General features: G+C 44.4%; 1 protein-coding gene across 16 annotated transcripts in view; it reads right to left on the bottom strand.

Annotated features, from left to right (window-relative positions):
• LOC121200999 (calcium/calmodulin-dependent protein kinase type II subunit gamma-like) overlaps window positions 1-12,616 on the bottom strand; it is a 31,633-nt gene that overhangs the window by 6,784 nt on the left and 12,233 nt on the right. For 2 of the 16 annotated variants that reach the window (XM_041066555.1, XM_041066561.1), the window contains exons 5-18: window positions 12,452-12,517; window positions 10,632-10,704; window positions 9,294-9,396; window positions 8,732-8,815; window positions 8,248-8,342; window positions 7,472-7,594; window positions 7,186-7,269; window positions 6,786-6,828; window positions 5,902-5,964; window positions 3,051-3,091; window positions 2,126-2,209; window positions 730-774; window positions 549-603; window positions 256-336 (exon numbers count right to left, since the gene is read on the bottom strand). In XM_041066555.1, the coding sequence (XP_040922489.1) occupies window positions 256-336; window positions 549-603; window positions 730-774; window positions 2,126-2,209; window positions 3,051-3,091; window positions 5,902-5,964; window positions 6,786-6,828; window positions 7,186-7,269; window positions 7,472-7,594; window positions 8,248-8,342; window positions 8,732-8,815; window positions 9,294-9,396; window positions 10,632-10,704; window positions 12,452-12,517 (1,040 nt within the window). The remainder of the gene's footprint in view (window positions 1-255; window positions 337-548; window positions 604-729; window positions 775-2,125; window positions 2,210-3,050; window positions 3,092-5,901; window positions 5,965-6,785; window positions 6,829-7,185; window positions 7,270-7,471; window positions 7,595-8,247; window positions 8,343-8,731; window positions 8,816-9,293; window positions 9,397-10,631; window positions 10,705-12,451; window positions 12,518-12,616) is intronic. The other 14 variants (XM_041066556.1, XM_041066563.1, XM_041066557.1 and 11 more) reach the window with 12 other exon arrangements.

Here is a 12,616-nt window from a genome sequence, read left to right as displayed (position 1 = left end):
AGAGTCCTGCTTTAGAATTTTCTGGATTTCCCTGGATAGAATCAACGAAATTTAAAAACCAGACATAAAAATCAACAATATTCCAAAACCAGTGGGAACCCTCAAAAAGCTTGGTGGATCAGAGTGAGGGAGCTCAAAGATGTAAGACGTCATTGCTGGTACAAAAAGCCAAGGGGGAGGAGTGGGGGTGGGTGGGGAGGTTAGGTCCTTGCCAGGGGCAACCGTATAGCTTCTGGTTGCCATGGATAAACTTACTGGCAGGTGAGCTTTGAGGTGAGGGCAGAAGTGGGGGCATCTCCTCTGTGGCGCTGCTCTGACTCAGCGCCGAACTGTCCGCTAGAACACACACACAAAACGCAGCCGGACACACGATAAATACACACATACACATACCACGGGCACACAGTCAAAGAGTGTGAGAGACGCGTGTTGTATCTCAGCACACCTGCCAGTCACTACAGTCAAATACGCACACTTCACTAGATGGGAGACAGAGAAAGAGAGAGAGCGGATAAGAACAGGAAAAAGGGAATAAAACACTCTAGTACCTTTCCTACCTTTCATTTCCTCCTCATCGTTGGTGGCGTTGCTCTCCGTTGATCCCTGGAGTGCAGAGAGACGAACACAGAGAGACTGAAATTAAAAAAGCCAGGATCTGGTCCAACAGGCCTGAGAATGGAACAGCTGGATGAAGCTCTGCCTTTCATACAGACGAAACGCAAATCTCACCTTGACTCCATCGGGAGGGTTGTGCACCACTGTGCTCTGCGATTCCTGCGATGCAGAACAGAACAGTTTGTAAGATGCATCCTAATCCTGAACCAGTGCTTCTCAACTGGCTTCAAACTGGGCCCCTTATCTTACCTCAGCTATGCTGTCACAACCTAACACAACAGCTCTGTTCCTACTTTCAAGGCGAGGGCTGAGAGGTGAATCAATATTATAATTTAGGTTTGAAATAAATGATTATTTTCATTATTTATTTTACTGTCAAAGAAGATAATCAGTAAACATTAACATTTAATAACCTGGAACCAATGAATTGATAGCATTTTTGCTTAAAAATGACAATGCCTATAATTGTTTTGTGCTGACAAATTTTCTGCAGATCAAATGTCACGGGAATAATATTGTGATGACATGATTTTAACTGTACTATTGTTTTAAAAATCCTTGCAGCTAAATGAATGAAATCACAATAAAGAGTAGCTACTAAAGATTTTTAGACAATGTTTTAACAAATTTGATTTAAATTGTGATTTTGCATTCATTTTCCATTACGTGAAAGCCATGCTTATTAATACTGATTTTAACCTTATCACTCAACCCTATCCATAGCCAACTTTGGGGTCCCGCACCACCCGTTGAGAAGCACTGCCAACTACTCCACTACAAGATGTCACATGTAATGCATGCTAGTAAAAAAATCTTAAAACCACAGCATGCTAGCATGATGATAAAGGTTTGGCAGTATGATAAGGATGTCAATGGGGTTGTTAATGATGGCAAGTTAGAGTTAGAGTTGGTGGAGATGATGGTTGGATGGAGTGAAAAACAAAAAAAAAGTAAAGATGTTAGGATGGATGGTTACAAGGCCGTGTTGACTTTAGTGAGAAAGTTAAAGGAAAGCTGGTTAATCATGGGAGGGAAGGGTTATATATAGAGAACAACACAGAATTCCTTACATGATAAGACTAAATTCGACTTCGACATCAGCAGCTGTAGCTCCCTAAACCAGGACTCTACAGTTCTCTGTGCCGCCACTTTAGAGGCACATAATCCTGAAGATAAGGTCATGTTCCTTAGAAATCTAAAAGGTGCACATGTGCAGCCTGAGATTGAAGGTAATGACGAGCTTTTATAATAATTTCCCAAAAGTGTCTTATCTGCTTGATTTACAATTCAGGAACACATGTGCACCTTGAGAGTTTGGAGTGGGGTGGGGGTGCGTAATGCCGGGACAGGGAATGTCACAGTGCAACACCTCCGGGATGATAGATGAAGGATGACAAGCAGCGACTATGACAATGGAGGATGAGGCACAACTGGCAACTATGAAACTATTGGGTGGGTGGGTGGGTGGGGGTTAGGAGGTTGGAACCAACACTGCGGCGGCCTACTGTACCATCTGGGCGTTGGTTGCCATGTTGGTGTCTTTCAGGGCATTGATGGCGCTCACTATACTGTTCTTACTGTTGTTGGTAGAAGGCTGGGACGAGAACGCAAACACTCAAAGTGAACACAAATGTTACACACGCACAAATACACACAAAGATGCATTAGAATTATACGCCTTTTATTTAGGGAATGGGGCTAATGTTGTTCGAGGCTCCCGGGCTGCTGAGAGCTAACAGGGTAAATGAGAGGGTGAGTGCCACAGAATGGCCTCTAGATCATCCTTTTTACTGCCTCACTAACCCTCTATGCCTCCGCCACTTAACTGCACAGAGAGACCCCTGGGGCAGAGGAGGAAAGAGAGGGAGGCAGGAGGCACGAGGAGGGGAGGGGAGGGGAGAGAGATGCTTAATAGTAGCAGAGTATGATGGAGACTGCTCGGAAAAGGGAGCAGCAAACATCTGACTGAGACCCACTGAAGGTGAAAGAATGAAACCAATACAGGAAAAAGAACTGACTGACAATTACGCACAAGAATATGACTGGAACTGTAAAAAACAAAAAAAACAAAACCTCAATTAAAACAGGAGTTTTTCAAACTTGCAGATGAGACTACAGGAATTTAGGGATCTAAAAACAGGCCACAGAAGGACGAGAAGCCTTGAGGTAAAGTGCAGTGCTCTATAGAAATGGATGGGAAATTTGAGCTAAAAAAAAACAAAACTCTGGAAAAACCTTGGGAGGGGGGAAAAAGCAAACGTCATTAAGGTACGAAAAAGATATTGCAAAAAAAAGAAAGCGAGAGAGTCGAGAGAGACAGTGAGAGGCACAGAGAAAGAACAGAAGGTAGAAAAAAGGGGGTCAGCTGATAGAGGGGAGACAGGACAAGATGAAGAAGAACAAAAGAGGGCAGAGAGGCGACGAGACAACCTTACCTTAGCAGAGTCTGACTTCTTGTTGAGTAAACTTTTGCATGCTGTAAAAAAAAAAAAAAAAAAAAAAACCAGGAGGATAGAAAGGGAGAGAAACAGGTAGATAACTGAGTTTTACTGTTGACGACAGCATCCCTTCCAATCCACACAGTTCTTTTTAAAAACCCACAACATGAGCAAAACCCTGGATCTACAATTTATCTGTGAAACCCCAATACCTGAGCCTTTGTGACAAAGTAAGCCTAGAATGTTGCTAAAGAATAAGATGCATTTAACGGATTTCTGGGCATTTTTTTTTTTCTTGGCTGTACAGGTTGCTACACTCTGCAAAACCCATTCACATCATAATCCATTCATTGCCATCTGGGGATAAAAGAGAAACCTGAGAGCAAAGTAAACTTCCTCAGTCCATTTCCTGTCTGGAAGACCCCAGCAGATCTAAAAAGAGAGTGATGGTCAGACTCAAACTGCCGCCAGGACTGACGGCGATGGGCTAGGTTAATGTAAATCATTGATTTCCTTTAAGGGCCCCAGTCACTTTTCCTCTCAGGCTAAAGCTCTCAACTGTCTGTTGCTTCCTTTTCTCTCATTTTCTACTGACACACATGTTCCAAAAATCTTATCTTGTGTTTCTTACCTTCCAATAAGAAATGGGAGAGGGAAAGAGGGGGAGAGAGGGAAGGGTTGAAAGAGATGGCTTTGTATTTCAGTATAAGAGAGTAGAAATAAGGGGCACAGCATTTACAGCAGCAAACAATATCAAGAGACAACTCATGCTCCTTAATCTCGGCTGTTGCGTTGATATGCAGCTTCTAACTTGGCCTGGCCATGCAGCATCCAAAGGAATAGATATTAAAATTAAAAAAAATGTTGTCATTCCAAAACCTGGGAAGGGAGAACTGATTGTTCAGAGTGCAAACATCTGCTCTTCATTCAGCTAAATCTTCAACCAAACAGCCATGAGGGCGCTAAGAGTGACAGCGTGGGACCACCACGTTCATATGCTCTCTCAACACGACCTTCCCTGCTCCATTCAATAGGCTGATCATCACCGTCACGTGACAGGATGGGTAAAGTCAAGATGACCCACAGCAGGGAGGGCTGCATTGCTCAAACCATATGCCAGCTCAGTGATGATCAGGGAGGGATGTGTTAGAAAGCAACTGAAGGTGTATCTCCTCAGAACATTTTATAGGATAAAACCACACAGGACACCCACATGCGAAAGGCAGCAAGGCAAACACCTTTCTAGAAACATACAGGAATGCTTCAATCGCACTCTTCTGTCACATTTTGCTATAATGTCGTTAAAAGGTAACATCATGAGCAAACTGCCAAGCCTTGCCTCAGCCATACTCTTTAGGAAAGTGCAGGGAAGCAGTTATAGTTTAAAAAAAAAAAAAAAAAAGAAAAGAAAGTGCCAGGATTTTGTGGTGATGAGTGACATCATCAGTGGACCAAAACACAAACAAACAAAACAAACAAAAAAACAGCTGGACAATTTAAAAAAAAAAAAGGAGGAGAGCTGAAGAGTCCAGTTTGAAGTGATGATGTCAAATATGATATTCACAAAAAACTTACAAACAGGCAACTTGGTCCAGTTTCACTGAGGAAGCCCGCATTTGGAGGGCTCTAGCTGACAGTCAAACCACCACAAACACCCTGATTCTCAGCGCACCAATCACACACTGCGGAAGAAACCACTGAGGTCGTCTCCCCTTTCACATTTTACCTTTATCCTGCCTACACACAGATCCTAGTTACCTAAGAGGAGATTTACGTACACTGCAGGGCAAAGAAGATTCTCCCGTCTGAAAAGGCGACAGAGAATCCCGTCTGCTCTACAGTGTTTCTAATGTACTCAATCCATGGAGCCACCATCGGAATCGCCGACCTTCACCACCCGTCCCCACCCTGCAGATTGAGAGCTGAGCCTGATTTTAGTACTTTCAAGACGAGTCCATTCCTCCGTTCACAGTGAAATAAGTGATGGAATGTGTCACCTTGTATTTGACAAACGCGGCAGCAGAGCTGCTGCCACGCTGGCTTGCGGCATTCCTTCGAGGAGGCACGGAGACTTCTTTGAAAGTACTTAAACAGACCTCAGGAGGAGTAGATGAGACATGGGATGCCTTTAACCTCAAGGGATTCAACAGGAAGGCTGCACAGCAGTGATGGTTTCAACAGTTGGCTCCGGCAGCAGCACCAAAGGCAGCACTCCCATCCTCCGTCTCAGTCTCTCCCCCAGCTCCTCAACATCCGCCTTTCCCCTCCCACCAGACCCAGGTCTGACGATGGCAGCACGCCAACCCAGCTCTTGCCGGCCCCCTGCAGTGTCAGTTCCCGCCCCCAGGATACATGCCCCTCCTCATCCCTTGCCCCAGCCCACCCTGTGCCCATCCTCACAGCCCCGGCTAGGGGAGAGCACAGGGGTGCATGGGGTCAGCTGGAAGTCAGGATGGAGCTTGCTAGAAGTGACGACATGACTAATTTTGGAGATGAAATGGGGGTTACAAGGTCGAGTCTGAGTGGTGGTGAGGTGTAAACGTAAAAAGTACTTTCAAGTGCAGGTTGAACTAAATCGATTACCATTAAGTGATGCTGATGTTGATGACTGTCTGCATAAAATGTGATGTCTTTGCATTACAGCCAAGACAACACACATCCAGAATAACTTAAACGGACAAAATTTGTGCGAGTATGCATGCATTTGTGTGAGAATGTTGATGATGATGCTGGCAGAGGTTGCATGCAGGAGTCTGGGGGTGGTAATGAGGGCCCACCCTGTACTATGAACCAAAGAAGTATCTGTGTGTGTGGAGAGGAAGTGGATGGGCGTGTCTCTGGGACGTACCTTCCTGAGCCAGTGAGGCCGTGGAGGAGGCGGCAGCAGCAGAGTTGGTATGCTGCCGGCCCACTATTGGACAGAAATGCTACAGTTGGGAGGGGCTATGCAAATTAGGCAGGTCTATCTCACGCTGTTCAACCATGGGCCTAGAAAGCAACAGGGTGTGCAGGCTACAGCCCAGATACATCACACGGTTTGATAGAAATGGGCTAAAGCAAAGATGTGCAACCCTGTGGTTTCCTAGGCCCAAGGTAGAAATCATTAGCCATCGACTGACCAATTACTGAGGGGCTGAGAACAAGGCTTCAACGAAAACAAGTCACTCTCAGCGGACTGAGATTAAAAACACAGAATCTTAGCAGTCACCTGTTTTGATAACACCACACCACACCACCCCAACATAAAAAAACTCATAAAAGTCTAGGTTTCCCATCTCTCAAACATGCAAGCGCTCCACGGGCAGCAGAAAAGAAGGACACACACACACATTCTCACACACACGCACAAACACACAGGGAGAGATTCATTAGCATGGACAAGGACAAAACTGGCGCCCACATATAACCTGGTACATGACAGAGTATCACATTTTAGCCTGCTGACATAGATCAGAATGCAGTTCACTCATAATAATCCATTATCATCAATACATTATTTCTACCATGACTCCAAGGAACTTCATGTTTCAGTTCAGTTTAATGTTGTAAGCAAGCAAACTCCTGTGCACACACAAAAACATCTTGTTATTTTGAGAATGAGTGGGAGTGTGTGTGTGTGTGTGTGTGTGTGGTGAGGGGGTTAAAAGAGGTGCAGAGGACTCTATCCACTCTCCTTCCTCCTCTCCCTCTGCATGTGCTGCGTGGGAGGCGGAGGGCGAAGGGCACACCCACCTGAGAAGTTTCTGGACACCAGCATGGTGGTGAGAATGGCTCCCTGAAGGAGGAGAAAGAAGTGAGGGATGTATAATGAGCGCTACGACTTTTTTTTTTATTGAACAGGATTTTGGTTTTACCTCAGTCAATGTTACGTATTAATTTCTAATGGGACAGTAACATCTTTATCTTTCTGCCTTTCTTAACAGCAGTGCTTCCATCAGAGTGCAGTTGTTTGATCTTTGACAAAACAATACATAATCATTTGTATGAACCAAATTACTGGGGAGATGCACTATTAACTGTATGAATTCATGTATCTAAGGCCCATAATGGAACTGATTAATACTCAATACTATGGTACCAAAGAAGGACTGAGGTCTGATATGCAGCACACACACAGATTTAGGATGAGTACCTTGAGTTTTCGGCGAGCATTGAACTTGCGGAGACACTCGACAGTTTCCTGTCTGTGCATCATGGATGCCACTGTAGAACGGTGCTGTAGGAAGACAAGAAAACAATTCAACACATTACACACTCTGATTCTTATCATTAGTTTTATGCCTTAGAACAGTACATTTATAAGTAGCGTTGGGCGCGTGTGCGCTTTATGTTCAGATATACTTATGTACCCATCAGTGCCATCTTGTGCAATTCCAATAATTCTCTTAGGTGGGTTAGGCGAGTGAGTGAATACTTACGCAGACCCATGGGTGTTTGAGGGCCTGTTCAGCAGTGATTCTCTTGGCTGGATTGATGGTCAACATCTGGTTGATCAGATTCTTTGCCTCTGGAGTCACTGTGTCCCACTCTGGGGAGGGGAACTGGGCAAAATGGAGAAACCAGTAAGTGTGGCCATTGAAAAGGAGAGAATATTGGAAACAGTACATGTTTCCTGATGGGCTGTTCAGGAAGCTGCATCTAAATGTTTCTGGCTAATCCACAAAATCTGGGCCCCAGCTCTTGAGTTAATTTGTCAAGATTATGCTGATATGAGAACAAAACAGCTCATTTTCTTTCTGGATTAACAGAACACATGCTACTGTTCCAGGTCTTTAAACCATTTTTATTATTAATAATACATTCCCTACAAACAGAGTGCCTCAGACTTCCCCACTCACTTTGGAAACTGCAATGTGACTTGATTATCCAGAGACCGAGAAAGGAGGATATCCCTTCTCAGATTCTCCGTCTCTCTCTCTCTCTCACACTCACACACGCGCACACACACACACACACACCCCACTGCAATGCGTCAGGGAGGCCCCGATAGGATCAATAGCTTTGGACCAACTCTCAATTGGACACTATTAAACATTCAAAAACTGCTTAGCAAACTCCTGCACTGCACCCTTTACAAATATACACCTAACTCAGTCTCACACACACACACACACACACACACACACACACACACACACACACACACACACACACACACAGCACAGCACAGCACAGCACAGCACAGCACACTTACATCATATGCCCCAGCTTTGATCTGCTGATAGAGTTTGTGCTGATCTTCATCCCAGAATGGAGGATATCCCACTAACAAGATATAGAGAATAACACCTGACAGAAAACAAAGTGAGAGAAAGAGAATGAGAAAGATCATGTTACAACATGTGCATCATTTTTCATTCAAATTAGGTAAAGCCATTTTATTTATATGGCACATTTCATTACAGGCAAACTCAATGTGGTTCACATTAATAAGAAGAGAATATGAAGTCTTCTCTCTGCCATGGGTTGAAGATTATCTTGCCTTAGTTTTATGATACCATTTAACTTTTGAAAAAAGTTTTACCTACAAATGAATTGAATTTAATGAATGAGTTTGTAAGGCTGCTGAACAGGTAAATTTGACTAAAGACAAACATGGCCAGAGTCGGGCGTTTGTTTCCCACCACTGCAAAGGGGAAGCTGATTGCCACAGGTTAACTGTGAGTTTCGAGACTTACCACAAGCCCATATGTCCACAGGCTTGCCGTAGGGGTCCTTCCTCAGGACTTCAGGCGAGAGATAGCCAGGGGTGCCCGCAAACCCTACCCGACAGAAAAAAAAACAAACAGAGGACATAATTAACTGATGCCTTTTATTAAAATTCTGATACAGGCTATTTTCGTATGGTTATGTGAATGGTTCAGACGATGGTGACTTGCTGGACTCTAATGCAAGTCTAAATCATGACAGTGTAAAGCCACAAGCAAATGCCCATTAATCATCTCGTCCCCGCTCGAGAGTCAGCCAAATGCTGGCAGCTCGGCTGTTAGCCAAGACACAATGACCTAAGCACGAACTGGAAAGTGTCTGTGAGCTTCTTGAGCAATCCTCGCACAAATAAGCTTTAGCTTCAGAGTAGGCGAGCAGATGTATATCTATACAGAGAGAGGACCTATTCATCAGTGAGTCGTATGCTTAAGTGTAAAAACTATCCAGTGTTAAACACCCAGACAGAATAACAGATCGGGTAATGGGTCCAGCACACTTGATATGTGTGTGTCACTGTTTGTGTTTTCTTACCAAACCAAGCCTGCTGGTCTCCCTGTACTTCAATAGCAAGGCCAAAGTCTGCCAGCTTCACTGCAGCTCCCTTCATCTTACTGGCCAACAACAGGTTTTCAGGCTGAGAGAGAGGGAGACATACACACACATGGTGAAGCAGAATGTAGGACAAGAGATCAAGACAGTGAGAGACAGATAGTGACAGGCACTTCTCAGCAAAGCTTTTTCTCAGAAATATTTATATTTGATGTATTCGCCACAGCTCGTGTGGGGGCGGGGTAAAGGTGTGAGAAAGCGATGGAGAGACGGAGGAGGAAGGGAGAGGATGGGCGGCTGAGAATCTCCACAATGCCTTATATGGGCATGGGTTCGTAGCCATAGAAACCACTCGGGAGTCATTTAGGCAGCACTGCAGACTGCATGCTAAATGGAAAGTGTACTTAGCGAGAGGCAGCGTGTGTGGCAGCGTTCTAAATGGCCGTTGTTTGGGCAGCAGGACATAAAGGGCCGCAGTAAAAGCCCACTCAGGATAAAAGGCCAACAAATCAGACAGGCAGTGCTCGAGGTAATAGCGTTATTCTCCGACACAGAGCGCGAAAACACACATACAAAAGCCGCCCACACATGTCTGAGACATCCCTTGAGATTGTTTTTTCCACATTGTGGTCTCTGCTTGAAAAGGTGCAGTTCAATACATATTATTATTGTCCTTCCTACCAGGATTATTATCATCACCATAAACCGGGTTAAGAAGAAAACTGCTCTCTTCCTGTACTCTTTGCGTTGGAGCCTATCAGCAATTTGGGACAACTCAAGCCCCTTCCCCGCTGCTCCATGGGTGGTGTGACGTCACATGGGTTGTCCTGGCAACTCCCGAGGTTCGTTTGTGCCTTCAACTCCTGTCTCATAATAGACCCCCTTCACAACAGTACAAAGTGTGCGTATCTGTGTTCATGCACGTACGCGCTGTTCAAGTCCTTGTCTTTTCCTTGCCATAGGTGAGAGACAAACCCCTCCACGTGATCATGACTCACCATTTCTGTGCTCAACGTGAACACGCATGCATGCATGTACACGTACACGGACACACATAGACACACAGAGTTGTGGTCAAGGACAGACAAGCTGACAGATCTGAGAACAGATAGAGAAGCAGAGGGTAAAAGCAGTACATGGGAGAGAGACGCAGGGGAAAAATAAAAGGGACGGAAACAGAAATTCAGAGAGGATGAGAGAGAGAGAGAGAGAGAGAGAGAGAGAGAGAGAGAGCAACCAAGAGCCATCTGTGTGTTGCCATGGCCACGAGCAGAGGTGTGTGTGAGTGTGTGGTTGTCACGGCAACGGGCAGCCACTCACCTTGAGGTCTCTGTGCACAATATCATGCTGGTGGATATGATTGACACTCTCCAAGATCTGACTAATGCAATGACTATGGAGAGAGAAAAGGGGACAAACAGAGAGAAAGACGTGTCACTCGCTGCCCTTTGTCACAAAAAAGAAAAAAAAAACAACATCACATATACTCCACATGATTTGTCTGTCGTGTTTTATTGAGGCCTGGTGGATTATGGTCTGGTTACAAAGCTGATGCGTTTCATTGCAACACTGCTTAAGCCATCATTAGGAACAAAAACCTCATCACACATTCCCTATCACTATATGATATGATGACATGATAATAGAAAGATTTAAGGCTAGATCAACCAAATTCAGTTCATATTTCAGTCTGTCAAAAAATATACAGACACCACGTGTGTTATTAGTCAATCGTCAGGAAAGTAACTGCCATCTATTCTTGCCACAGCTTCTTCAATATGAGGATTTGGTCATTTCTCTGTTTTACATAATTGTAAACTCAACATCTTCAGGTTTTGGACTGTTGATCGCACAGTAACAGCATTATGAAGACTTGCTTACGAAGATGGGATTTAGGAAATTGTGATAGGCATTTTCCACAATTTTCTAACATTTTATATTAGAAACATTGAACTGAGAACATAATCATTTGATCAGCTGATAATGGAAACAGGTAGTAAAATGTCTAAGTGAATGTAAAACTGAAAAATCACCTTAATTACATTCTAAATCAGTGGATGCTGAAGTTAACGGTAAGTTGCACAACAAACATTTACTATACAATCACTATTATTTTTCAAAGACATCATCCAGCTTCTGTAGTTTAAACAATCAATGCTAAGAAACTCGTGTGGGAGGCCTTACACCACACAGTCAATAAATCTCTATCCCAGTAGCCATTTAAATAATGGGGGCGTCAATTCAGCTGCCACTAATACCACTGCCATTATTTCTCAATTCTGGCTGGTGAACACGTTTTCACACCAACCTGGTGAGTGTGTTGGCTCATGATGGGTCTTTTGATGAGGCTTTTCCTACAAGCCAGTACCAGACCACCTTATTACTGTCCTAAGCACTGTGGTGTCAGGCTCCATAAATCCACTACTTCAGGCTCATGTTCATGTCATGTCTCTAGAAAGGTTAATGGGTCAAAGGTCGGGCCCAGCTTGAGAAAGTGTGGCAGAGGCATAATCCATGTAGGCCTGGTTTGTGTGCGTGTGTTTCCAAAGCCCCCCTGTGAGTATGAACAGACAAAGATCCCTAATCCAATTGTACAACAGACTTCGTAAGCCGCAGACCGCACAGCCAGACGAAAAAAGAAGGGGAACTCAGAGAACGTGGAGGTAGAGACAGAGGGGAGATAGTGTAAATGTCACAATGCCGGCAAAATGTCAGCAAATGGTGAAAAATGCCCAATACAATTTCACAGAAGCCAATGCGACATCTTCAAATAGCTTGTTTTGTCCATTCAATAGCAAAAAAGATATTCAACTTATGTCATAAAACATAGAAAAGCAGCAAAGCTAGAATCAGCAAATTTGTGGCATTCTTGTCTGATAGTAAATGCAGAGGGAGGATGTACAGCAAAGCACGTCTCCAAAGGGAGAAGGAAGGCAAGTATATTGATGCACCTGTTGACGGGGGGTGCATTTGCTGACAAGAATACAAACAAACCAATTACATCCACCACCGTGTGCCTGAGCGTTCACACTCATAAACTGCGAGCGAGTATTCATATATTTAATGGGATTAAGTTGTATGTTTGCAGCAGAATGTGTGTGCATGTAAATGTGAGCAGCTGCTCCATGTGAGGCGTTTACCTGGCATCAGCTTCGCTGTAGTACTCCCTGGCTACAATGTCTTCAAAAAGCTCTCCTCCTGTCACCCTGGGAGGGGGAGGGAAGGAAAGGAAGAAAGAGAGGAGAAAACGAAGAGGGAAGGAAGAGCGAAAGAGACAGAGAGAGGGGCAGGGAGGCAGGAGAGAG

Source organism: Toxotes jaculatrix, chromosome 21 (assembly GCF_017976425.1).
Source record: "Toxotes jaculatrix isolate fToxJac2 chromosome 21, fToxJac2.pri, whole genome shotgun sequence".
In the NCBI taxonomy this organism is placed as follows: Eukaryota; Metazoa; Chordata; class Actinopteri; family Toxotidae; genus Toxotes; species Toxotes jaculatrix.
This window is presented reverse-complemented; position numbering and strand designations above follow the sequence as displayed.